This window comes from Musa acuminata, chromosome BXJ2-9 (assembly GCF_036884655.1).
Source record: "Musa acuminata AAA Group cultivar baxijiao chromosome BXJ2-9, Cavendish_Baxijiao_AAA, whole genome shotgun sequence".
In the NCBI taxonomy this organism is placed as follows: Eukaryota; Viridiplantae; Streptophyta; class Magnoliopsida; order Zingiberales; family Musaceae; genus Musa; species Musa acuminata.
The window spans coordinates 11,466,812-11,493,060 of record NC_088346.1 but is presented as its reverse complement, the minus strand read 5'-3'; the positions used below and the strand labels follow the sequence as shown (position 1 = coordinate 11,493,060).

General features: G+C 36.8%; 3 protein-coding genes across 7 annotated transcripts in view; 1 reads left to right on the top strand and 2 right to left on the bottom strand.

The window, feature by feature from the left end:
* The window catches only part of LOC103998083 (phospholipase D zeta 1), a 37,071-nt gene extending 33,898 nt beyond the window's left edge, over nucleotides 1-3,173 (bottom strand). For 3 of the 5 annotated variants that reach the window (XM_009419474.3, XM_065125731.1, XM_065125733.1), the window contains exons 1-2: nucleotides 2,882-3,173; nucleotides 186-287 (exon numbers count right to left, since the gene is read on the bottom strand). In XM_009419474.3, the coding sequence (XP_009417749.2) occupies nucleotides 186-287; nucleotides 2,882-3,073 (294 nt within the window). In that variant the 5' untranslated portion in view covers nucleotides 3,074-3,173. The remainder of the gene's footprint in view (nucleotides 1-185; nucleotides 288-2,881) is intronic. The other 2 variants (XM_018818510.2, XM_065125732.1) reach the window with 2 other exon arrangements.
* Nucleotides 3,174-6,396: 3,223 nt separating this feature from the next.
* On the top strand, nucleotides 6,397-17,029 carry LOC135623137 (dual specificity protein phosphatase PHS1-like). The gene is made up of 11 exons (XM_065125730.1): nucleotides 6,397-6,802; nucleotides 6,909-6,947; nucleotides 7,063-7,223; nucleotides 12,036-12,255; nucleotides 13,061-13,231; nucleotides 13,314-13,474; nucleotides 13,554-14,616; nucleotides 15,094-15,240; nucleotides 15,308-15,535; nucleotides 16,129-16,286; nucleotides 16,366-17,029. The coding sequence occupies exons 1-11, from the start codon at nucleotides 6,731-6,733 to the stop codon at nucleotides 16,727-16,729; spliced, it is 2,784 nt and encodes a 927-aa protein (XP_064981802.1). The 5' UTR covers nucleotides 6,397-6,730; the 3' UTR covers nucleotides 16,730-17,029.
* Nucleotides 17,030-19,959: 2,930 nt separating this feature from the next.
* LOC135623136 (uncharacterized) lies at nucleotides 19,960-21,864 on the bottom strand. Its single transcript, XM_065125729.1, has 2 exons — nucleotides 20,393-21,864; nucleotides 19,960-20,313 (listed from the first exon to the last, which is right to left on the bottom strand). Exons 1-2 carry the CDS (start codon nucleotides 21,710-21,712, stop codon nucleotides 20,140-20,142), a joined length of 1,494 nt encoding a protein of 497 aa, XP_064981801.1. The 5' UTR covers nucleotides 21,713-21,864; the 3' UTR covers nucleotides 19,960-20,139.
* Nucleotides 21,865-26,249: the final 4,385 nt, after the last annotated feature.

Genomic DNA, 26,249 nt, shown 5'->3' with positions numbered 1-26,249 from the left:
ATGGGGTAGAGAAATAAAACTTTTTGAAGCACTCACAACCAGAAACTATGCATGAAAGAATCACATTGAAAATCTTTGACTGAAGATTATTTGTTGGCACTAATTATTCTAAGATAAAATGGGTTATAACAAAATAAAATGTCAAACTATTGATAGAAAGCGTTAACCATGTTTATAGGACGAACCTGCTCCTGTTTATCATGAAGTTCCTCTAAAAATGCACGCTTCTTCAAAGCAAGATGTAGGTATAAAACTTGTGAGGCTTTCTTCAGTAAGTGCCATCTGAACTGATGAATAAAACGGTATATATTAGTTCATAGATGACAATTAATTAAGCACAAGTGTTAGATAATAATATGCAAGCAGATATGCTACCAGTGCATGGACAACAAGAAGCAAATCACATCAAAGAAAAACCAGAGCCTAAGATCATGTAGGACCGGATTATAATTTCTTCATATTACACATTCATATTAACTCAGTTTGTAGAAAAGATCTTTTTTAGATCAAGTTAAGAATTTCTATCCAATTCCCTAAAGACACGGTCCAAACGGATGAGTTATCTGACAGACTCTTCCTGGTCCACAAAAGAAAAACCTAAATCAAAAGAAAAGCAAAAAATCTTAAGAACCAAAACTGATTAATTCTTATGAACCTTAATAATAGAAAGGACAAGGGTCAATCATGTAGAACAGAAACTTCACTGTGACAATTTTGTCATATATCCATATCTTTAGTAATATTAATTTCAGACTATCATTCATTACTCTAAATATAGATTTCCGTTTTGAGCGTGAGAGAGAGATTAAGACAAAACCTACAGTGCATTTATAAAGTTCTGAAATGTACAGGATTGTGAGGAGCTCAATCAAGTAAATAAGGAGTCATTTAAAAAGTAAAAATTAAAACAAAATGAACATCAGGGAATATCATCTTGTCTTATGCTTCTTGACAGTACTATCAAATGCACTAGAAAATTTAACAGGTGCCCTAATCCTCCAGGATTTGGACATCCAATACCACTGCTGCATCATGGTCTGTACACTGTTGACTTCCAATTAAAAGATTCTTCCATTGCATTCAATCCAAATGATCCGACAGCATACTTGTATCAAGCTGCACCATATACTCATAAAGAGCCAGTTCCTGGCTGGTTTGCTTTTGGGGATGCTACCAAGAGAATCTCTATTCCTGGTCATCAAAAAAGCATTGAAAAATATTTCTAGCCACAGTTTGCAACGATACATTCCTCAAAGAGAGAGACAGTGATCCTTAATTATTCAAAACCTAGTCGCACAATGTATTTAATAATGTCCATTTGAATGATTTCAAGTTTTTAAAGTTCTTTGCTGGCCCTTCAAGGACTTGAGCGTTAAATAACATATATTTTTCATGTTTGTCTAGTGAAACCTGGAAGTTCCCAATAGATCAATGAAGAAGGAACTGAATTCTTTTAATGTCCTCATGGTTGGCAGTAGATCGGAGTGAAAAAGGTAATTAGATGTCTTCTAACCCATTGCCTAGCCAACTTATAAAAATTACCTGCGTTTGCATCACTCTCTTTGGGCTAGTACAATGTGGATCTATGGAAAATGTCATCAAAATCAGCTGTCCATACCAGTCTTAGTGACTGGTCTCCTATGGAAAAAACTTTTGATCTCTTCAATTTAATCAAAATGAAATAATTTTAGTGAGATGAAATTAAAAGTCATTCTATTAACTTCCAAGTATTTGTCCTGGGTAAATACTCTGTGGGGGTCTCCCTTAGCTGTTACAAGTTACAACAACCATTTCCAAATCATAATGATGCCAATTTCACCTTTCTCAGAAGGAACTTCCATATTAATGCCCACTAGTTCTTTCTTACTATGCTTTCAGGCTGATTAGATAATTCTCTCATTATTCTTTTTCTCTAGACTTCAAATGCAGTTCCTCATTATGTTACTAAAGTGAACAAAAGTAAGATGCATTGGCCTGCAAAGAACTGATACAGCCAACATAGGGACCTATAAAAATGTAAATCTCCATTGGAAGCTTCAGCTCTGATACCTGAAAAAAGGAAGAGTTCAAAGCGATAGATAGATAGATATATATATATATATATATATATATATATATATATATATATAGAGAGAGAGAGAGAGAGAGAGAGAGAGAGAAAGAGAAAGAAATTAAAGCTAAGAGATATTAAGTGTTTTCTACATTTATTAATTCACTTTGTCAAAATCCTACCAGAAGGTATAGAAACTCAAACAATTTGACAAAGTAACTTTGCCAAACAAAAGATGGGTAAAATAACCAAAGAAGTTGGATAACATAGAAAGTAAAAACGATTCTCAAGCCAGAAATAGCAACATCAATTGGTGTAAGAGCAGTGACGTTAAGAAGAATGCATCCACAACCATCACATATTGATATACGATAATGCCCTTGATGCCACACAGGCCCCTACGAGCAATGAATTGCCCATCTAACCTCCAAACCAAATATACATAGAGATTTATGGCTATCCATAAAATCTCATCTAAGAGCTTATGTTCAGTGTACCAGCTATAAAGCAAATAAAATTTATTTAGCGTGGTATGACTAGCAACAACCAATTTCCAATTCCTCTTGCTACTTACTCAGTACTGTTCTTAACCAACACACAACGTGCAAACAGAGATTACCATCATTTACTGAAAGTAGCTTTCCCCTGGTTTCATAGAGCAGATATACCACGTCAAGACAAAGGAAAAAAGGAAACAAAACATCTTGTGCCCTAAAACATCATCGGAGGAATGCCCATTCGTAGTTGTATCAGAAGCAATTCACACTCCCAAGGACAAGACATTCAGAGAAGGTAAAAAAAAAATAGTCGGAAATTGAGGTCAATAAACACCTGCTTGTACTGAAACTCGATGGTATAGGAGAGGAGCAAGGGGGTGATATCACCAGCATCCGGCCGCGACGCTGCGACAATCTTGGCCGTGGGAAGCTCATCGAAGATCGACTGCCGCTCCGTAATCGCTGGCTCCGACGGCAACCTTATGTAACAATGGCCGTCCTCGGACATGAATCGGTGGTCGGACATCGACGGAATGCGGTTTCCCTCTTTCTTGAGCTTCGCTCCTTCGGTTTGCGACAGAAGGAAGAGTTTGGATCTTCGAAGGCTTTGGCTTTATGTATCTGAATATAACAGACACAGGTCGTTCAATACTTCTGGAGGTATCAGTGAGGCTTTTGTTCTTTCGTTTGGCATATTCTTGGTATGACCAAATTACCCATATTGCCCTTGGGTAATTTTTAATATCTGTTATCTTAAATTATCATGTAAATACAGCAATGATTTTTATACCACGATCTTAATTTTCTTACTAACATTATATGATAGGGCATATTATGAATTCCGTCACGTGGACACGACCTCCCACCACACTAGCTCAAGCGCAAAACCTCAGGAGGAATACACGATGCCATGTCGAATATGCCTCCAAGAATTCAGGATGACATCACTCTCCTCCCGAGTCGTCTGGGGCCACACAAACCAGTCGGGACGGTGCCGCATGGCACCGTTCCACACATCTCGGGCAACGGACGTCCGAAGGTACAAACTCATCGCTCAGGAAGTTGACTGCCATGCAAAAGTTGCGTACGACCAACCCTAAAGCACTATAATAAAAGCCTTTTGCTAACATCTAGCAAGGAGCAGAAGATCTTCAACAAAAAGAATTCTATTGACTTAATATTTAGAGGGGCCTAAGTCAGGATTTCCCTCCCTATCTCGACCTAGGTCGATATGCAGGAATCCGACGACAACAAAGGCGGACGAGCTTGCTGAAGAGGTGCATCCCAACCGATCCCGAGCTTGACTCGATCAGGTGAAAACCTCATTCTCGGGACGATCTTGGATATCGCCAATCGGACCAAGCCGACTCTTCAGGTTCACCAACATTATCGATATAATTATCTTTGTTTCGAGTAATTTTGCTTTACTAGTTTGTCACTGATGGGGGCATGATCCCAATGAGAGGGCTATAAGGGTCAATTTGATGGAGGAGGGGTCTCTTTGTCTTTCCATACTAACGATGGGGGCAGATGAAGGCACACAAGAATATCCCAATTTTATGCTGAGGACCTGTCTCAAATATACCACACGAAGCACGTACAGGTGGCGGCATGTGCAAGAATACTATAAGGTTTACTTCGAAGTCTCAAACACAACCAGCTCGCTGTGGGTGGACGATTTGACCTCCTTGGCTTCTAATTGTTTTGGTGATTGTGAGTGAATGAAGAATGGGGCCCTTTGATGTTTATGGGTGATTATTATGTTCTTGTTTACGTCTGATGTGGATGCTTATAAGAAAGAGTATATCTACCATCTCTTGTGACTCATTGGATGATTATGATATATATATATATTTATATATATAATATAATTCTTTTTTGGCTTTTCTATGGAAGAAGGATGCCTTTTTAGTTCTTTCTTTGCCTAATTCCGAATATACTTTTAATTTGAAGGATACTACTATAAGTGTACTTGATGGGGCTTAAGTATCTTGGAAAAATGTCCAATAAAATTAATACGATAGTCATCTCATCTCATCAGGCTGTGATAATTATATGTTTTCATGTGATAATCACATAGTATCAGACCCAACAAGTTACAATATTTTCATGTGATAATTAAATAGTACTCATAATATGCCAATTATTGAGTGGAAGCCAACGCAACAAAGAGGTTTAAAAAATTCACAGGGAATGAATGACATTTCAATATAATTTTGGTAGGATAAGGACAATTGGCTTATTTATAACCCTACTTTGTGGAAGGCAACTCGTGTTGATAACGATTTGATCTCTCATTTTCATAAATCGTGACTTAATGTACGATTGAAATTATAACGAGGCCTTTTCTTTTTTATGCTTTCGAATCTTTCTTTCCATATTTACCCGAGAGATGATTCATATGATTTGACTCATAGAGTCTCTTTATGTCTTCAAATTTTAGTTTTTATTGCTCAGTGGGTGTGCTTTCTTGGTGTTCATTGTTGTAATCGGTGTACTTGCTATGGCAAAACTATGGATAATATATATTTTATTGTTAATTACAAAATATTTTTTGGGATTATTTTGTTTAGGAGAGGATCGGATGTAAGTTTCCGATACGTGAGATGTATACTTGGATTTGCAAAGTAACAATGGCTAATTTCATATTCGAAGTCCCAACCAATTAATTTGATGAGCCTAAAGTTATATGATCAATCCTAATGTTAGACTAATTAGGGTGTTATAATTGATTATTAACATCTAAACCCAATAAAGGATAATTTAAGAAGATGGATTGAGTTACGACTCATGGATTTTGTTCATAGTTGATCTAAGACTAATTATATCAATGCCTTGTAATTTCTTAATCTCTTATGTCATATTACGTTATGATGATATCCAAATGTTTTAAATTTTTATATCCTAAAATAATCTTGATATAAAAAAAATCCGATGCAATTAGGCATGTTTAAACAAATCAAACATTATTAGTTTAAACCTACTTTAATTGAATCGATTCAAGACTAATTAATCTAGTTATAATTTTAATTTATATATATATATATATTAAATTACTTGATTTGGTTTTGGTGTAATTTTAAGTAATTTAAAAATATTTTTTTCAAATAAATTGATTTAATTTGATTTGATTCAAATTGATTAAATAAATAATTGTATCCTTTTTGGAATCACTAAACTTCAAAAGGTACATTTAAGGATAAAGGAAGCACGACTAACTCCTTAGGTTTCTCATTCCTCAATCAACGTGGGATTAAAATCGAAAGAATCAATTCGAATCAAATCAATTTAGACCGATTTAGTTTCCAGGGTTCGAATTTTTGATTCAATTTAACCACTTAACTTATACTATTTTTTAAAAAGGACTAAAAATATTATAGTTCGACTATTTTACATATAAATCAGTTAATTTTATAAACGACCACCGTCTTAACAAAAACCTATAAGATAATATTAAATTATAACATACTAATCTACGCTTAACGTAAAAAAAAAAAATAAGTGAAAGATGGACACACACTCCACCTGAAACTCCCGAATAAACTACAGTTTTTATTCTACAAACTATTATTTTATATATATATATTTTTTTTTTAAAAGAAACAAAAGTTGCTATTAAGAAAAAAGTCTCAGTGCTTGAAAAATCAACACACTCAAAATATGAGAAACGCAAACTACTATTTCATTTTGCTATCATCAGAACAAACGCTTTGCAATAAATATAGCCTATAGATTTAATCTCACAAAAAGGGACATCCACCACATACAGTTAATATTAAAAGTCCGCATAAAGCGGAAGGTACGACAACTACGAACAAATAAACTCCCTCGTTTGCCCCACTCTGTGGCATTGACTTCGGAGTTCATCGGACGAGGGTTTGGTAGCACATTTGCCGTTCGAAATCGGCTACATTTTGAGAGCGTTTCTTTATATTTAGGTTTCCGGGAGTTCTCGAGTAGTTTGCTGCGTACACAGTACTGTAAAGTCTAATCTCTCCGCCATCCCCGGTTTTGATAAGGGAATCGTACCACTTTTCCCCCGGGAAAAGGTGGGGGTCTTCTCCCTGCCGTTGCCTTCGTTGGCCCCCTGCTTTTGAATCCGAAGGGGAGAGATTTAAAAAAGAAACGGGAGAAAAGGCGAAGTAAATCACCATCAAGATCCCAGACGCCACTCCCCCTTGTCATGGCAGAAGAGGAGCAAAAGGAAGAGAAGCTCTTCCCTCCCATCATCACCCCAAAGGGACTTTTCTTTCCGGTAATTATTTCGTCCGACTGTTCTATCTTGGTCTGAATCAAGAAATCTTGTTCCAAAATCGGATTTTTGTGCTTTATCGTGATGAAAAATCTCATATTTCTTGCAGGAAATCGACGGAGAGAGGGAGCGCATACTCTCTTCTCGTGTAAGTGTTCGTGGTTACTACATGATTTTTTCAGTTGGCAAGATCGTTCTCGTTCTTGATACTTTTGGTTTTCTTTTTATCTTTTTGTTTGTTTGTTCTGGTCGGATCTGTACAGGTGATTTCTTTGCTGTGGGGAGATTTAACTGGATCAGTTGAGAAATGGGTAGCGCTGGTCCGTAAGCGAAGCGGGCGATTCCCGCCGTCAGGCTTCCCGCACCGGCATCCCAAGAGTGAAACAATGTCTGATGCGTGCCCCATTACTAATCGTCAGCGAAGGTACCGCTTATAGTACGATGATGGTGATTAAGATTTTTCTTGGTTCAATATTTGATGAGATGTATCTCGTTTTAAAGATATTTACTTATATAACTTCAATATTCTAGATAGCATTCATTTGGTAATGTAGATTTTGTCCGCCACCGTGTAAGAGATTGCAAAACATCCTGTTTAATTTTTTGCGGAGGGAAAATATCTTGTTTAAGTAAAAGAAAAGCATACACATAAAGTAAATTTTCATACCATTTCACCTATTTAAGTTGGTGAAAATATGATAGAGAATCATGCTACTCATGTACTTATGGTTTCTGATTGTGCATTTTTTGTTCCCCTTCTCATCCATGTTTTCTTTGCAACTAAACACAAAGAAGCTTCAAACTTCTTGGTTTCACTATTAGTTCTTTTTTCTGAAGTCTGAAGTATGCTATTCTTACAAAATGGATTTACATTGGCTTTGTTTGGAAACAACAAACCTGACTGATGTCTATTTTTATATTTAGCCATATGTTTAAAAGTTATCTTTAAAGAATCTTGTGAGAATATTCTTGATACTCAGAATTAGAACAGGATCTTTTGTATTTTTCTGAATAAGGTGGCTTTGAATTAACAAGCCTGTCTTCTCCATTTTATTATTTTGTAATCGCTTATTTTGGATTATCAATAATTTTTTTGTGATCTATTAAATGTCATGATATATTTGATTGCAGCCATTGGATCATTGTACCCATCAAGAAAGGGTCTTACATTAGTGTGTAGGCTTGACAAAGGGGGAGCCTTGGCCGGCTAAGCTAAGAACAAAACTGAAGACTTGGGTAGCTAAGCTAAGAACAAAGGGGAAGGCTTGGCTGGGTAAGCTAAGTGGCCAACTGAACCCATATAATTGGTTGGATGCTCTAAGGACCTTTTACTTGGTCAGAGTAACTAGAGGAGAGGGTTGTTTTGCCATATCTGCCGTTTCATCCTGCTTGGATGTGTTTGTAAATGTCTATTGCATCTGTGTTTAATCAAAATTTGACTAGCCAACTAGGCTACCTCCTACTTCGAATGAGAGTTAGGCTAGCTTGGTTGATCAATAAGGATAATTATTTGAGCTTGATTTCGTATATTAGATCAGTCCCAGTTCAAACCAAAGATGCTAAGACCTCCGATCAACATAGAGGGTTAAGAACTCAAAGGAAAATCCAAAATGGTGCTTTGAATCCTTTTGATTATATAATAGTCAACATATTCGAGATAGATACCCTACATGGGGGCTCCAGCTTAGAGAAGGATGCCACCTCCAACATGAGAGCTACCCAACTTAATCACCCAATGGGGTTTTGACTAAGGAGAGTGCAACATTGACTTCTATCAAGTATATTTCAATCCAAACTCATGTTTATGTCCTAGCTAGTTTAAAAACTCCAGAATCCAAGTAGTCTTTGTATATATGGTTGTAGCACCTTGGATATATTTGAACTTTTATTCGGCTATATACTTCTTAAATTTTCTTCATTCTTTATTTTCTCTCTGATCTTTCTCACAGTCTTCTTCTCTTCCTATTTATCTTATAGAGATTATCATCTTCCCTCAAAGTGAGGTGATGTTTGATATCCGGTGATAAATCCCATCAGTTTGGTCTTAAACCAAAGGTTGAAGTGATCTACACTTGCCATAATGTTGGCTCATTCCTCTAACAATCCTCCAACAATGATGACCATAAGAATTCAATGTGGATGATGACTTATTTCAATAATTAATTTGGGGAGGTCACCACTCAAATTATAAATATACAAATTGGATAAGATCAGGTTAATGCCTGTATTAATAATTTAATCTAAAATCATATTGTCTGCCAATATCTTCACGAATCCAAAAGATAAAAGCATGAATGAAGGTATTTTTCAGGCCATTGTTAGTTAATCTTACATATTCAGACAATGCAAGACTATTGTTGTATTGACATCGGCGGTAGAATTTGAAGAGGAGGTTGGCTCCCACCATATGTCTGGTTATATCAGAGTCAGAGTGGTGTCTTATCATGTGGTGGCATGTACATGATAAACTTGGGTTTTGATAACACCTCATTACTCCAAGTCTCCAACTATAGCTTGGATACAATATTTACAACAACATGATGTTCTTGGTCCTTTGACTTGTTTGGCAGGCTTAGAGAGTGGCTGTCAATAGTATAGATAGCATACATGATATTTAACCCGATGACTAGAATATAGAATTCAACTTTGACATGCCACTTGAACCTCTCGACCTTCAAGGATCGACATAGCAGTTATGAAATATTACTTGTGGAGGTTAAGGAAGGTAACCAGTGGCTCTTATAAATTCTCAATAGGGTGAGAACACTTGTGAAACTCGTAATGGATTCGTTGATATCATTCTTTTATCATACTGTAGAAACAAGTAGAACTACATTATATCTAGACCCAACCACCACGGTTCGGTTCAAACCAAAACCAAAACCAAAAAGGAACCGAACCGATCAAGAATCTTGATCTGAACCAAAATGGGTCAATGGTTTGATAGTTTCGAACTGAATAAGAACTAGGTTCTGGCGGTTCGATTTTGGTTCCTAGAATTTGGAACTAGAATCAAAACCGTGCATCCAATTTGGTCCCAAACCAGGCAAAAAAATTCAAAAAACTAAACGATCAAATGTCCCTCCAAATGATGAATCTGCCCCTTCTAATAGCTTAATAAATGACTAATTAGAGGGGTATTTTCAGAAATAAAAAAAATGAAATAGGTGGTTTTGGTTTGAAATTGGAATCAGAGCCTCATTCGGTTCCATTCTAAGTTAGGTATACCTAGAACCGAGTCAGGACTAATTATCATAGTTATCACTAATCAGAACCTGGTCGAACTGGGTGGTCAGACCGGAAAAACTGAGAACCAAACCATTAAATGGTCCAATTCAATTATTTGATTGGATGTGTTGAGAAATTAGAATGAACTGATTGACCTGGCCAATGTTTGGATAACCCTTATAAATCAGTCACATAAAACTGATTTGGTTTTGTAATATAATTAAGGATCACTTAATTATCCTTGTCTTAATTTTTTTTATTATTTATTTAAGAGTGCATTTATGTCAAAAATTAAGGTTGTTGTGAGAAACAGGTTAAAACTGATCCGGTTTAGTGTTAATTACCACTAATGTTTCTGTTTATAATGTTGGTTGATATTATCATTCTTATCATTTTCTATACAATATTTTTTAAATTAGTTTTGATATTTTATATTTTACTGTATATTATTTTAAAATATTTATATATTTTAAGATATTTTTTAATTAAACATGTAGTTCGACCAATTGACCAACCAATTCGACTAGTGACTCAGTGACCCAAGGCTTGACTGGGTTGGTTTCCAGTTTGGTTCTGATAACTATGCTAATTATATCACTCATTATCAAATTTGAATCTACTTTGTAAAGTTTCATGTTGAGGATCTTGCAACTTGGATTTTCAAAATGGAACAGTTTTTCTATTGCATTAGGAGAAAGGTAGCCCTGACATTAGTTCACTTGCAGGAAAAGGATTAACTCTGGTACAAATGGTATTACATAGGGTATAGCAATCCACCAGGCCTATATCCCAATGAGCCATCTTAGAGAGATATAACTCATGAGAGATGACTAACTTCATGCCATTTTGGTTTCTCTTATAATTCTTAGTTGCTGGTTGCCCAAGGCTGGTGACGAAGCCTGGTTGGCCAGTTTTCTTAGACCTCAACTGGGAGTCCCATAAGTCTAGAATACCTCCTTTGAGTCATCAATCTCTTGGTGCAAGTTTTGTTGACTGAGCTTGGATTGTGTTAGTATTCCCTAAGTGGACAAAGATTGGATTAGACTTCTGCAATATAGTGCTAGTCTGACTAAGACTTGCACCTCCAAACCTATACAGTAACAGAACATGGGAGATATGAACAAGGTGTTGATGTAGGACATCGAGGGGTGTCTTGATATTGACATGGCCTTATGATCATTGAGGATTTCCATTGTATAAACACTCTGGGAACTAGAATTTTAGTTTGTTCTTTCTTTAAAAGCTCTTCTAAATGAATGCTTCATTCATGGCGAGCACCTCTGTTACCTATGATCTTGATTCAACAACCTGTTATGTTGTGGTTCATGTGAAAACAATAACATTTTACTTGTTTGTTCCAGATTTTACTGTCTGATGTGTGATCTTTTTAAAGAAACTAAATGATGACTTGAAGATGTACTTGGTGGAACCTTTTTCTTATTCTTTCAGAATTCTGAGATGTGGAAGAACCTTTAGGTAGTTGTTTCGTAAGATTTCCTTTTTTGTATTAGTTCTATGGAAAAGAATATTGTATTTCATGAAATGACCTTATCGGGCTTGCCAAAATAAACTAGTTTAAGATGAGCCTCTTAGCAAGATGATTTCTCAAAGCTTGCTCAAAATAAAATAGTTTAAAATAAGCCTTTTAGCATGACTATTCGATTGTTATGAAGTTATATCAATAAGAGTATACTGTCCAGCTGATGGAATTGTATACTGCCTTTAATGTTCATTTTCTGTAAAAATTCTAAAATATGTGTTCTTTTGGCTTTAACTGAAATAAATAATTTTGAGAATATGTTTATGGATGGCACATACTGGTCGGTTAGATCATTCTATTGATTATGAAAACTGGATCTATCATAGGGCTTGGTTCGTTTGAGCCTAACAGTTTAAGTATATACTTAAAATGATGGCTGACAAATGCTCACATTTTCCCAAATGTCATTAATCTTGTCACACTAGAAATACTAAAATATTTTTGTTGTGCTTGATTTTCTTTTGACAGTATTGAAATACCAGATATGCAAGAATTAAGTTGTGATTTACTTAATAAACAAAGAAGTGGCCAACCTCCAGAAATGAGTTTGTGGGGAAGACTAGGAAATGCTTCTGTTTTGGACATTGAAACCAGTAACTTCTCCTGGGATGCTTTGTCATCTCTGCATCATACAGAGCATACAAGCAGCAGTGAGCAATCTGAGGATGAAATGAACAAGGCTATGGAGGTACATTGATCAAGCTGCATCCTTATGCATGAGGCTATCAGCGGTCTATTTTGTCATGAGAATCAAGTTTTACCATCTTTTCTTTTCTCTTTTATTGTGATTTTTCCAGAAATAAGGCTTTTGAGTTTTTGTTGGCTTATTCCTTGGATGGACTTAGTTTACCTTTGAACTGGAGAGAACTTTAGCTAGGATGGTCAAATTTTAACACAAGCATAAATTTTAGTAGGCTGGTGGGTTTCCATTTTGCTAGACAGAATTTTCTAAGGCCCAGAGAATTAACAATCAAATCACACTTGTCATTCCATGTCTTTAGCCTCAGCACCAACACAGTGCATCTTCAGCATTTGCTACTGTCCGCTGGAGATGCAATTTGATTTTGAATGCTACCTGCTTATTTGTGCTCAGTTTTGTCAGATATTTGTTGGTTGCAAGTTAAGTAAATTTTGTTTCTTTTGTACAAATTTACAGGACATCTTTAACTTTTGTTTCCTTTGTATGTTCAATTGCTTAGCTAGTGATGGTTTAGAAAAGATTCAAATTCACTACCAAATGCTCAAACTTCAGTTAGCAGTCTCCCAAACTGTAAAATAGGAATTGATGATGTGATCATATATATTTTGTTCTATGTCATAATCCAGTCATGAGACACAAGGCAGATGAATCCAGCTTAACGCTTGAGATCTCTTTCACAGCAATGGACCTCAGTAGAATGTCTGCTAATTATTCTTATATAGTGGCACCAGGTTACGAGCTATTTCAGTGTTTCAGGTATGTCTCGTCTTGTAACACTTATGATCTGTTACAGGTGACTGTCAATTCTGGAGGAGTTGTTTTCTTTGCTTTGTTCAGCTCTAGTGCTGATCTATCAACACATGAAGCAGCAGCAGTTATAAAGATTGCATCCTCCAGGATGGCCACACAGTCAGAGCGCTTGGGTTATGAATTTGGGAAATGGCTTGGAGTGCATACACCTCAGGTGTATACCTTTACCTTTATCATTAAAAGCCTTTCTTTTCATAACAAATAATTATATGTGGCATTCTTGTAACTGAATGCAGGCAAGAGTGGTACATAATTCTAACCCTGAATGGCATCGGATTAAGTATGCTACAGAAAAAGCACGAGATGCAGCAGTTTCAGCTGGAGATGAAGTTGGTGAAATAACTTGTTCAGAGTTGTTAGAAGCTCTTGAATTGAGTCGATGCCTCTTCCTGATGAAGTATGAACACCTTCTGCATCTTTGATTAATTATTTATATTTTGTTAGATTTTCTCATATCCTTTTGTTTTGTATTCTAGTTATGTGCATGGCTCCCCTCTTCTTGAGAGTTCAAATGCATTTCAAAATCGGGAAGCCGCTATGAGAGCTGCTGCAGCACTTGGCAGGGTTCTGATGTTAGACCTTATACTTAGAAATGAGGATAGACTCCCTTGCCGTCAACTAGGGTGGCGCGGCAATTATGCAAATCTCTTAATTGCCGATAAGGTGACATCTGGGAATATGGATGCACTGCATGAAGAGAGTTCTGCTGCTAGAAGTTATGCACCACAGGTAACAAGGTTTCTACAGAAAGAGAGAAGAATGGTTCCCCCTACCTCTGAACCTTCATGTCAGAGCTCAGATGTTTTTTATGAGTTCAGCAACAAATTGGTGAAGAAAGAAATAGTGAATAATGACAGCAATGGTGATTTTCATGTTGTGGCCATTGACTCTGGGGTTCCTCGACGACCACCTGCAGGAAAACGTGCAAAAGATCATGAAAGATATCCAAAACTCATCGAACTCTTACTTAACAATGTAGACTACTCTTCCAACCTGTTATATGAGATATCTGGAGGTAGACTGGGACATCCTGGACCTGGTGAGGCTAATTCAGTCAGTGATTCATGTTCTTCCCTTGATGATACCGACATGGCAGCTGTTGTTCATGAGTTTCGAGGAGGATTTCGTGCAGCTCTCAGGGACCTTCAAAGTTTTCATTTATTTCTCCTTACCCTCTACCAGAAATTGGATGGCCTTCTACGAGTGTTTCTGTCAATAATTAGTAAAAGTTCTGGAGAGTCTGACAGAGATGATATGGGCACTTTGGATTCACCATCTCACTCAGCTGGATTTGGTTACAGCACTCCCTCACCTGCATGCAAGCAACACATTGCAAATGAAGTAAATGTGGAATCAACTGACTCCACATTTCAGAAAGCTACTACAAAATCTTCATCCGCAGGATCACGGGGAAGTCCTGAATCAGTTTCTCCCGTTTCTCGTGAAAACTGGAATGGGAGGTACTTCAAAGGAAGTGAAGAACATTCTCATAGTCTTCGATTGACAATGAAGCTTCGTGACTTTCACAAATTTGCAAAGGTTAGGAATTTTTTAAAAGTCATCCCCCTTTGTTGACCATAATAAGAAAAATAGCAAATCCTGCTGCTAAATCTAGTTTCCTGCATTATGTGGCTTCATTTTTTATAAGCATGTTCAATATGTTTGTGAAACAAAATAAAATGCAACTAGAATTTGCCTGATTCTCCTTATTATCGTTTAATAAACTATACATCAGAGTTCTTAGTCCTAAGAACTTTCCTGTTTCCAAATTTGTCTTTGTATATCTGTGTTTGAATGTATTAGCAGCCTTTGGCATCTTTGAACTTGCTCATTGTTCTTATCTGCTCAGGATCATTCTGTTTGTATCTATTTTGTTGTTTTCCATAAAATTCTGTTGTTTTTTCTAAATCATTTCTATGCAGTATTGAGATTCCTTACAACTGTCTGATTTATACTTCATATATATATATATATATATATATCCAGCACTTTGCTAATGTATGTTGCTCATTTTAGGTAGACGCTGAACTGAACAAAGAGATTGAGCTGTGGAATGGACTGCTTCGAGCAGATGTGGTTAAGTTTTGCCAGGAAAAGAATTTCAATACAGGATTCTTTGAGGGCAGTGATAATAATATTGCTGTTGATGCTTACGAGTTGAAGGTAAACTGTAGAGCTTCTTTACCTGTTTCATTCCCTTCCCTTAACCTTGTCGTTTGTTCTTTTTCAGGTCCGACTTGAACATATACTCGAAAGGATAGCTCTGATTTCTGATGCGGCAAGTACAGAGAGGCCATCTCTTGTTACAAATAACTTGTTTATTGGTGGGGCTCTTGCTGCAAGGTCAATGTACACCCTTCAATACTTGGGCATCACACATATTCTCTGCTTGTGTTCGAATGAGACTGGACAGTCAGAATCTCAATATCCGGACCTTTTTCAGTACAAGAACTTCTCGGTAGGTCTTTCTTATATGTATTTAATATGTTAAATGACACTTCTAGGAAGATATCTAGGGTGGTAAAAAATGGTTTATTCCCTGGGAATTATGGGTCATTACACTCGGATTTCATGTAGTCCTTGCTCATGTCATCTTTGATCTTTTAGGATTCGCTTCATTCTAGTGGACAGTTTTACTTGAGTGGTAAAAAAGTGGAATTTAGAGTTGATATATTAAATTGATGACTTCTCAAAGGCCAACTTTACCGAAATGAAGTGATGACATCCATTAAGTTATGAATTTTGCCTTTTCATTTTGTCATTGTACTCGAGGAAACGGAGGATATGAGTGGCTTCCTTTCTGTCATCTGATATAACTTGTTTATTTATGCTTCTTATTTTGTTCTTTTTTATCTTCTCTGAAAGTTTTCATCTTTAATAACTTGATGAATGTTGGGATTAACAGTCAGGAAATGTTTTAGCTTTTATCTGGGAAAGGTCTCTTTATCTTATTTTTCATCTCTAATGTGTTTATAGAGTAATAAATGTCTTGAGCCTATGCAAGCAACCATTGAAATCATTTGTCTGACCACAAACTCATGGCATATCCAGATAGGTGATGAAGAGGATACAGACATCAGTGATATCTTTGAGGAGGCTTCAGATTTCATTGATCATGTTGAGCATTCTGGAGGAAAAGTTTTGGTTCACTGTTTTGAGGGAAAAAGTCGCAGTGCAACTGTCGTCCTTGCTTACTTAATGCTAAGAAAGTGAGAAAACATCTGGTATGGTGTATCTGCTGCTATGCCGATTCAAGTCTAAGAAATTTGTGTGCAACTTTATTTTCAGGGGATACACACTATCTGAAGCATGGAACACACTGAAGAAGGTTCACCGCCGAGCTCAGCCGAACGATGGCTTTGCCAAAATTCTGTTAGATCTTGATAGAAGGATACACGGAAAAACTTCTATGAATTGGCAGCACAAGAGACCTGTGATGAAGGTGTGCCCGATCTGTGGAAAGAATGCTGGTTTGAGCACAAGCTCACTCAAACTCCATCTTCAGAAGTCTCACAGAAGAATTTCCGCAGGGAGTGTCGACAGTGCCATGAAAATGGAAATACAGAAGGCCATGGAGGTGCTCAAGATTAGCCGCGGCAGCAGTGTCAGCCCGACTCAGAAGCAGTCTCAATCATTGACTGACAGCTTTTAGCATCGGATGTGCTCGCAATTCCAGAAGAAAATATGGGGTTTAACAGTCCATTATGTTGTAAATGTGTTATCATGCAGCACTGCTTCATGGGGATCTCTTGTGCAGTGTTCAAGTTATATTTCTTTTATTCTTTTGTATCATTGTGGTTATTTAAAAAAGTAGGAAGTCAATAAATACAAGCATTTGTGTTGAAAATGTATAGATAGATATCTGAGATCTATCAATCATTATTGTATTCAAGACTAACCACCTTTGTAATGTGAAGTTTTGGCCATTAAAGTTGGTCTTCAAGCTGTTATAGCTTCTGGCTTCTTCAATGTTCATATAGAGATTCTTTTCTAAATGCACAGAACCTCAATGCAACCTATGATTACTTACCTGAGTTTTCTGTTTCGTGGGTGGATTCTTTTTTCTAAGAGTTATCTTCTTACCGTCTGGTCGAAGTTTCAATAAATCTTTTGCAAAAAAAAAAATCAATATTAAGCAGGATATGCTGAAAATATTAAGATATGGAAGTCGTAGGCATATTGATGATTTGGCAGGGGAAAGAGATACAAGTCTCCAGTATCATTGTCTTTGTTTGAAAAATTAAGTAATTACATGATTGAGGCAATCTAATTGTTGGTGATCTTCTAATCGAATCATTCAAAAAGGTTGATATTGTGGCAACAGACGACTTTATGACTGTGACAATATTATGCTATAGTGAGATTGTCAAATTACAGAGGTCCAACATATTTTGATAGGCTAGAAAGAGGCAAGCATGCACGTTAGGTGCCAAACAATGGAAACGAGAGATCAAGTATAATATAAACAATGGAAACGAGAGACGAAGGATGATCGAGTAAATAACCAGTAGTAAAAAAAATCCAAGTTATAGAATGCATAGGTTTGTAGGGTGATCATGGAGAGATCTTACCATTACAGAGAAGGCCTCCCATCACTGAATGATCGTTTCAATCATTCTCTACAATGTGTAAGTCTTGCCGAAACAGATTAGACATACTTGTGGACCAGTCACAACTATATCATGATCAATTCAAGAAACAATTAGTCATGATGAAAGGTATCACTCAGATGCATGTTCATTTTGTAACTAAACCAACAGGAGACACTGTGCAGAGCTCTATGAAAAGTCCTACCATCTGGTCAAGTAAAATGTACCAAAATTTGTCCAAACGAATATGCAATTTGATCTGGCAGCATCATCACTTACAGAAACTGCAAATATTTTTTAAGATGTATTTAACAATTGAACGTTTCACCAACATATCTCATCGTGAAAACAACTTTTTTCACTAAATCTTATCTTTCATGTGATGCAAAATTGGATGTCTAATGATGTATAATCCAATCGGAATCCATAAATTTTCCAGAAACTTAAACAATTCTTCTAACTTGAACTAGATAAAGAAAGAGGAACTCGAACCATTTATCCAGAATTACTAACAGGAGATGGCAGGAATACAAAAACTAGGTCTAATGGGATTGAAAACAAAAATACTAGGAGAGAACTTCCCGTCTATCTCAAAACTCAACTCTTAAAACTGCTATAGCACCAATTTTTATGATCCTCCAACGGATCCAAATTATTGTCTCCTTCAGAAATGCAATTCCAGGTCTCTTCAGTGAAAAAATAAAAATAGTATGGAAGTCATAGGTTCTTTAAATTGCTTAAGAGAAAACCCATATAATCTTGCAAAATAATGAATCCACAACCTTGTATCGGTGATGTTTCCCAAGTTCTTGGCTAGTCTTCAGTAGCAAAAGAACATGAGCATTTACAGTTGGCAGGCACTCTAACAACTTGGGTGTCATTATTCTTTTGAATCTGACCCTTTTGTAAATTTATGATGGGAATTTCACTAGTATAATAAGGGATATGTATGATAGCATAGTCACTAGTATTATAACTTCAAGGAGTGTCCAGTAAGTTTTCCATTAGCATAAAGGATTATATCAACGATCTAAATTAAAATCATATATGGAGTAGAACTTCTTGGTTTATCTTCATTTGCTGATAAGATTGTTTTAGATCATGAGAGTTTAAACGAAATTCATTTAGAATTTAAATTATGGAGACCAATCTTGAAAACCAAAGATTTTAGATTGTCTAAGATTGAATTTATAAGATACAATTTTAATAGTACTCGGAGTAAAGTCAGATAAAAAAGTTTTTAGGTGTGTTGGATCGATTATTCAACTAAAAAATTGATGAAGATATAATTCATAGAATAAAAACTGAATGATTAACATGGAGAGAGACTTCAGGAGTTTTGTATGATATAAAAGGATAAAACAAGGAAGAATCACTTAAGATGGTATTGTCATATGCTAAGGAGACTAATATTGGTGTAGCTAGAAAACATGAAACAATTAGGAAGACCTAAAAAGATTTTATTAAAAATTATAAATAAAAATTCGATATAAGGCTTTCTACCTAGCTCAATGGTGGCAAAAGAAAATTTTCTATGTAGTCGATCGCAAATAGTTGGGACATTACGATTTTGATGTTGTTGTTGTTATACTTATTAGCGTTACCTTCAACTGGATTTGGCAGCTGAATCTTCTGATTTTGCCTTTTTTACTTCTTCCACTTGCCAACTACCTTATGACAATGGATCGACGCAGGTGACACTTATTGATGTCAACTGGCAGTTGAGAGTTTTCTGTTTCTTTTACTTTTTATTTGAAAAAGGAATCTATCTGAGAAAATAAACTAACTTCAAAAGAACATAAAGAAAACAAAAAAGATTCAAACTGGATTAGTAAGAATTAACCAATCTGATCTCATGTAGGATTGCCCATTTCAAGCTGTCCACATTTGTTCCAATTTCGAGGAACCTTTGTTCCACAATATCAAGGTTAAAGGATGACTGATCTGACTTTTAAAACTTTAGCCATGTTCTTCAATCTTTTGGTTATTATCTCCTAATACCATAGTTACTAAATGATGGTCATGGGACCAGGCAAGCATCATTAAACATCATAGCCCCAGATTTGCAGGTATATTCTTTAAGAAGCAAAATCATGTGATTTTTATAAGCATGCTGCAAATATTAAAAAACCATTTTCATCAAAACCCAATCCGCAACAGGATAATTATGTCTTACGACAGCTAAAGTAATAAGCTGTTATTATGTTACACAGTACAATTATAATCAAGAAAAATGTGGCCTATTGCATAGAAACAGAACCATAAAAACAGAAAAGTTTAATAGTATCAAACATACATGCAAAACATGTAAAGTTTTCAGATTAATTATTGAGAATGACACCACTTCCATGCAACAAATATATAATTATCCCCAAATCAACTTACCAATTGAAAAGCAATAAAAAACCTTACAAATTTATATTTTCAACTAATTTAATAAAACAAGACGCAGGGCAAGACCTCCAAATTGATCTTAATCAGCAAATTTATTTAAACGGTGGATTGTACTTCTTGCAAGCCTATTACCAGGGTCGATTTTCAGGACCATCCTCAAATCTTCAGCACCAAGTTTGTATTTTTCCATACTCTCGTACAAAAGTGCTCGTTGTACTAGCATTAAGACATTTGCCGTATCTTTCTCTAACACCTACAAAACCAGCAATAGTTAGGATGCATTATTCACAAAAATAAAGCTTGAAAGATTGAGATTGAAGATTTCAATACACCTTCGAGCAGTCAGCCACAGCCTTCTTATATTCGCCAACTTCTTTGTAGCACGAGGCTCTGCAAGATAAGACCTCAGCCATTGAATCATGGTCCCCAGATTTCTCCAAAAGCACAACTGCCCATGAAAGCCACTTGATAGCATCAGCAAATTGGCCCTGCTTGTAATTATCCAATCCCTTGGTCTTTGCAGCTGGTGCTGTGACGCCTGAGGGTGGTGGCGGCAGGCCCTCAAGCTCCATCGTTGACCCACCAGTGTCATGTCCTCCAAACTCAGAACCCAGGTCCCAATCATTCATTTCAGAGAATTGCTGGCTCCCTGATGCCTCTGAGGCGACTCCAGCGGCAGGAGCAGCAGCTGCAGACGAAGAGAAGAACATGTCCAATGGATCCGTGTCAGCTTTAGAGGGAGTAGGCTGTTGTGGTGGTGGCGGAGAAGAAAAGCTGGCACCACTAATTCCAATGTCGCTCTTTTTTGTCGAATTGGCGTTCTGGAACGCGCCAAAAGAGAAATCATCAGCACCGGGACTGGCACCGCTCATATTGGATGAATTTGCCGACGACATCGGTGCTTTTGCAGTGGGCTTTGATCCAAAATCAACCAACGAACCAAAAGGATCCCTTTTAGCATTCGTCGGTGGGACTCCAGCCGTCGATTTCATCGGTTGCCCACCACTACCCATCGGAGTCCCGATCTTAGGACCAGGCTGATTAAAAAATGGGAAATTTCCAAGATCGTCGGAAGATCCCAGGCTGCTAGACCTCATTGGGGTACTGTTGGCCGCAGCAGCGGCGGAGGTGGTAGGATTAGTCGATCTAGGAAGGGAATCGGATAAATTGCCCATGGAGAAGGTATTCTTGTGAGCAGCGGACTTCAACGGAACGTTGCTAGATCCGCCACGGCCCTGGCCGAGGGCGGATCCAACGAGATCACCGAAGAGATTAGGGTCAGATTTGGGGATCGCAAGGCCAGATTTGGCGGAAGAGGGCGCGGCCGACACCCAGCTCTTGCCGAATATATCACCGACCATGGAAGCGGGGGTGCTGGAGAGGTTGCCAGATCTCGAGATGCCGGAGGCGCCGGAGGGCGCGGGCGCGGCGGGGGTCCACGAGGGCCGAGAGGGCTGGTGGGACCAGGCGGGGGCGGCGGGCTTGGAGGAGGGGGCGGAGGAGGCGACGTAGGGACTGGGTTTCTGGTCCTTGAGGGGACGGGCGGCCGAGCCCCGGGCGGATCCGGCGAGGCCGAAGTCGAACTTGTAGGAGTCGAAGGAGGCGGCGGATGAGGGGGCGCGACCTGAGCTGTTGCCGGAGAAGGAGCTCATATTGGCGGACGGGGGAGGTCTGCTTCACCGCCGGTCGAGAGATGATGGGATCGGCAGGGAGGAGGAGTAGGGAGATCGGTGGATCGATAGGAGACGAACAATAAGAGGGAAGAAGGTGGGGAGGTCGGAGACTATTTCAAGACACCAAATGTTGTTGCGTTGGAATTAAATAATTCCCACCTTATATTTGTCATGAGTGCCTCTAAATTTAATTGAACGTTTCCATAAAAAAAGATTTTGGATAAAAAAATGAAATTGGAATCTCAAACTATATTTCAGGATATTATCTTTTTTATTTATCGTTTTCCATTGCAAATTGATCCCGTGATGGAAGTTGACACGAGTGAAAAATCCGCAGCTCCACACTCTCGACCGACTCTTTAACAAAAATATCCATTGCATTGTATTCTTCTTTATAATTTATTTAGGTATGACTTATAAGGTTGCTAACAGAGATATAGAGTTGGTGTGTTAGCTTGATACTGATAAAAAGAAGAATGTGACGCAACTGAGACTATATAACTAAATTTATTGTTATGCTTAGAGCCAATTTCAGAATTTTAAATTAAGCAATAAGCAATCATTTTCTTTTATTTCGTATATATCATTCTTGTTTCATATTTTAGATTTGTTGGAAGGATAATTACATATTATCTCATATAATTAATTATGATTAGTATTTTAATTCATATATTTTAAAAATAGTATTGAATCCTTATATTTATGAAAATAAAATATTTAACTTTAATTCTTAATTTTCTCGATAAAAAAAATTGCACGAGTTGTCACGTGTAAAAAGAACATGAATGAAAAGAATAAAAAAAATATAATATTATTATTTTTAAATTATTAATTTTATATAAAATTTTCTGATCGATTTTCTTTTTCCCTCATTCCAACCTACTTGTCTATTGCCTACCGCACCTGTTTATTCTAGTGGCCTGTTGCACCTATCGCATGCCACTCGCCCACCGCACTTGCTCGACCACCACTTGCATGTCATACCAGCTCACCCATCGCACCTACTCACCCGTCGCTCCCTGCCACACCTGCTCGGCCGTCGTACCTACTCATTCGCTACACTCGCTTGCTCGTTATACCTGCTCACTCCTACTCACCCATCACTCAGTTGGCTGCATCCACTTTTTTTTTAAAAATAAAATTATGAGAAATTATTTTCTTTTTTTCTCTCATTTTCTTGTATGAAATAGAAGTGTTCGTGTTGGATGAAAAATCTTATTTCATTTGCAAGGTGGCATGACAAAATAAAAACATGTGGCAACATCAACACATTGCTGAAATTGATGTGCTATTTCCAATCATCTTTGAAAGAAAAAGTAGATCTATCGTTTTGTGTCATTTGTTGCGGAGCTCATAGAATACTTTTGTACATTTACTTTCTCCTTGTAACTTTGTTTGTGTGAGACTCATCGGATCGAGATATCGCAACTGTAAGCAGAGTTATTGCAAGCCAACAAAAATTACACTTAAGTTGGTTCATTTGCTTATATGAGCTTATACCGACGTGAAGGCGATAACGATGACAAAAGCTTATATGCTTATTGGTTCACGAACTTTGTCATGTCATTGGAGTTTGACTCACAGTGGTAATTTCCTATCGATCTTTTATTTTTGTTGGAAGTTGTTTACCTTTAGAGATGACACTTTCTTGCTACATCTATAGTAAAATTATAATTAAATATACATATAAAACATAATAATCACAATAGTAATTTTTACCTATATTAAAAATTTATGACAAGCAAGTTGGAAAGAAGGGTGGCGGCCAAGTGACGAATGAGTAGGTGCGGTAGGCGAGCAGCGAACGATAGATGAACAAGTGTGATGGGCAAGCAGTGAGCGACAAGTGTGACAGGCGAATAGTATCAACAGGTGCAACGTATGATAAGCAAGTAGATTGGAACAAGAAGGGCAAGAGAAAATTAATTAAAAAAATTATATAAAATTAATAATATAAAGATAATAAAATTATATTTTTATCATTTTCATCTGGTATTGTCACGTGTGCTTTTTTTCAGTTGAGAAAGTTAATGACGTAAAAAAAGTAGGGATAAATATTTTATCATCTTTTGTCAAAATTAATGATGAGATCGAAAGGTGAGGCTACATACTGGGACGGGGAGAAGTGGGCTTGGGGACGGTGGGAGCGAGCGAGTTTTGAGGATACCATTTTTTTTATCTGAGAAGTTTGGTTCGTTTTTAATCTGAGAGCTTACTGAATCTTTAATATTTTACTCTAGTTTAATGTGTCACATATCTCAAAGCGACTTTTTATCATTGTTATTAAGTAGTGGAACTTTGATATGTTAATATTATTTTAACTCATCAATAACTTTTACTGTGGTATAAGATCATTTGAGCTTATGTATATTTTACGGTTCCTATAGATCCTTTAGATGAAGAAAAATATTTTTTTTTATGCGTTAATTTATAAACATTTCACATTGGTTTAATTGAATAGGTATTTGTTAGAGCTTTAATAAGAATCACCTCACATACTTTAAAATTTTTATGGTCTCTCCTCTACAAAATTTACTTAGGTTTGTAGCACTTCAGCTTTCGATTGATATTTTATTAAAAAATAATACGAATAATCTATAATCGGTAAAATCGATCACCATTGGTGAGGATTTGATAATTATTGTCTTTTATTATTGCAAAGCTCTTCTGCTAAATAAGTAAGAGAACTAGAGTACAAAGTTTCGTCCATTCTCATAAAAGTTTAAAAGGCAAAGCTTATTTAACTTTGCCCGCCTTCTTGAGGTTCTACTTTATACATTAAGCTGGTTATTAGCCTTTGTTTCCTCTTTGCTCGTACTTCTAAGATACCTAAAGTATTTGCACACATTATATTGAGTTAGCTATTATAATTTGCCTTCTCATTACCATCAACTATTTGAAATGCAAGAAGTTTTGTTCGAAAAAAAGTAAAATTTCACCTCGACTCGTAGCAAGTCTCTGAGAATTATGATTACTCGTAGGATTACGCCATCTTCTATGTCATCTCAATTGCCTATTCTTTTAAGTACTATCTATTATATTCCTTGGTCGCACACTCATACATCGACTCGAAGTCTCTCACTTTTAGCGATCTTGATAAGAAACTCATCGACACAGTTTTCTAGCCTATACCTCTACCCTTCAGCTTTGTTTTGGTATTTAAAGTTTGCCTCTATATTCTTCACATTTTCAATCTCTTTTACGATGAAGCACTCTCCCTCTATAAGAGCAAGAGATTGATGAGTGTACGAAAGTCTCGCCTCTGTGGTACCATAGCGTTGTTATGCCCGTAACCATACTATTTATCGCCTCACGTCTGCATCCCTTTCTTTGTGATCGGTAGACCTGTTTTTGCGTCACTATGGTACTCCTCTGAGTTTACCTTAATCCTTATCGACATTTTGTTTTAGGTAGTTAAGTTCCTTGAGACTCATCGTTGCTTCCTCGTCTCTTTAGATCATCTACTTCAACACTTTTATGTTCTCCAAATAATTCCTCTTAGTCAATGAAAAGACAAATTTCAACTCGCGCCTGTGCCATCATATTATGGGATTCACATTGATTTTATTCTCCTTTAATTCCTTGATAAGTAATGTTCACTTGTTTGGTCATGTTCTCCTATTTGTTAAGCTCTCTTTGATGGGATATAAAGATAAATAATTTATATATATAAACAAATACTAGCAGGCTATAACATACAGTGGAATTAAATGGAACCATAATCAAATAGAATACCAAGATATACATAAAAAATCCTTCCAATGTGAAGGGTAAAAACCATAGGATAAACTAGAGATAATCCACTATAAGAATAACAAATATACAAATCTCAATTTCTTGCCCAAAACCCTAGCAACAATCACAAGAGAATAAGTGAGATATAAAGATCACGTCACTGTACACAATATCTAAATCCTCCATAATTCTCTCCAAGTAATCACAGTAAGAATCTACTGTAGATCTGATCTAACCTGAAATGAAAGCACTACTAGATGATTGAGAACAGTCTCTTTGTGTTGTCCTTGTCTTCTTCCCTTTCTTTTTCTTTCTTTTCTGCCTAATTCTCCTCCTTTTTTTTGGAATCCCGTGGCTGCCAAAAACTGCCTCTTGTTGCTTTTTTCTGCCTCTTTTTATAGCCACCACACCTCCCCTAATATAAATTAGGGTTAGGTTAAGAGGGGGTGAGATGTGGGCTGATAAAGCCCACCTTGGGCTGAATATGGGCTGTCAGCCCAACAACCTCCCCATTCAACCTATAAGGGAGGCTATCCCATGACTCCTCAATGTGAAGTAATGTCGACCAGCTGTCAGTATATCTCTTGTCTTTCTTTTGGTAAGGTCTTTGTCAACATGTCTACTCCGTTGTCATATGTATGAATTTTCTAAAGTTGCAACTGCTTCCCTTTCTGCTCACTTTCAACTGCTTCCTGATAACTCTCTAGTTCACCTACATCAGTAAACATTACATACTTATCTGTAGTGTATCTTCTAGAAGGTTGACGTTGTTTAGAGGATC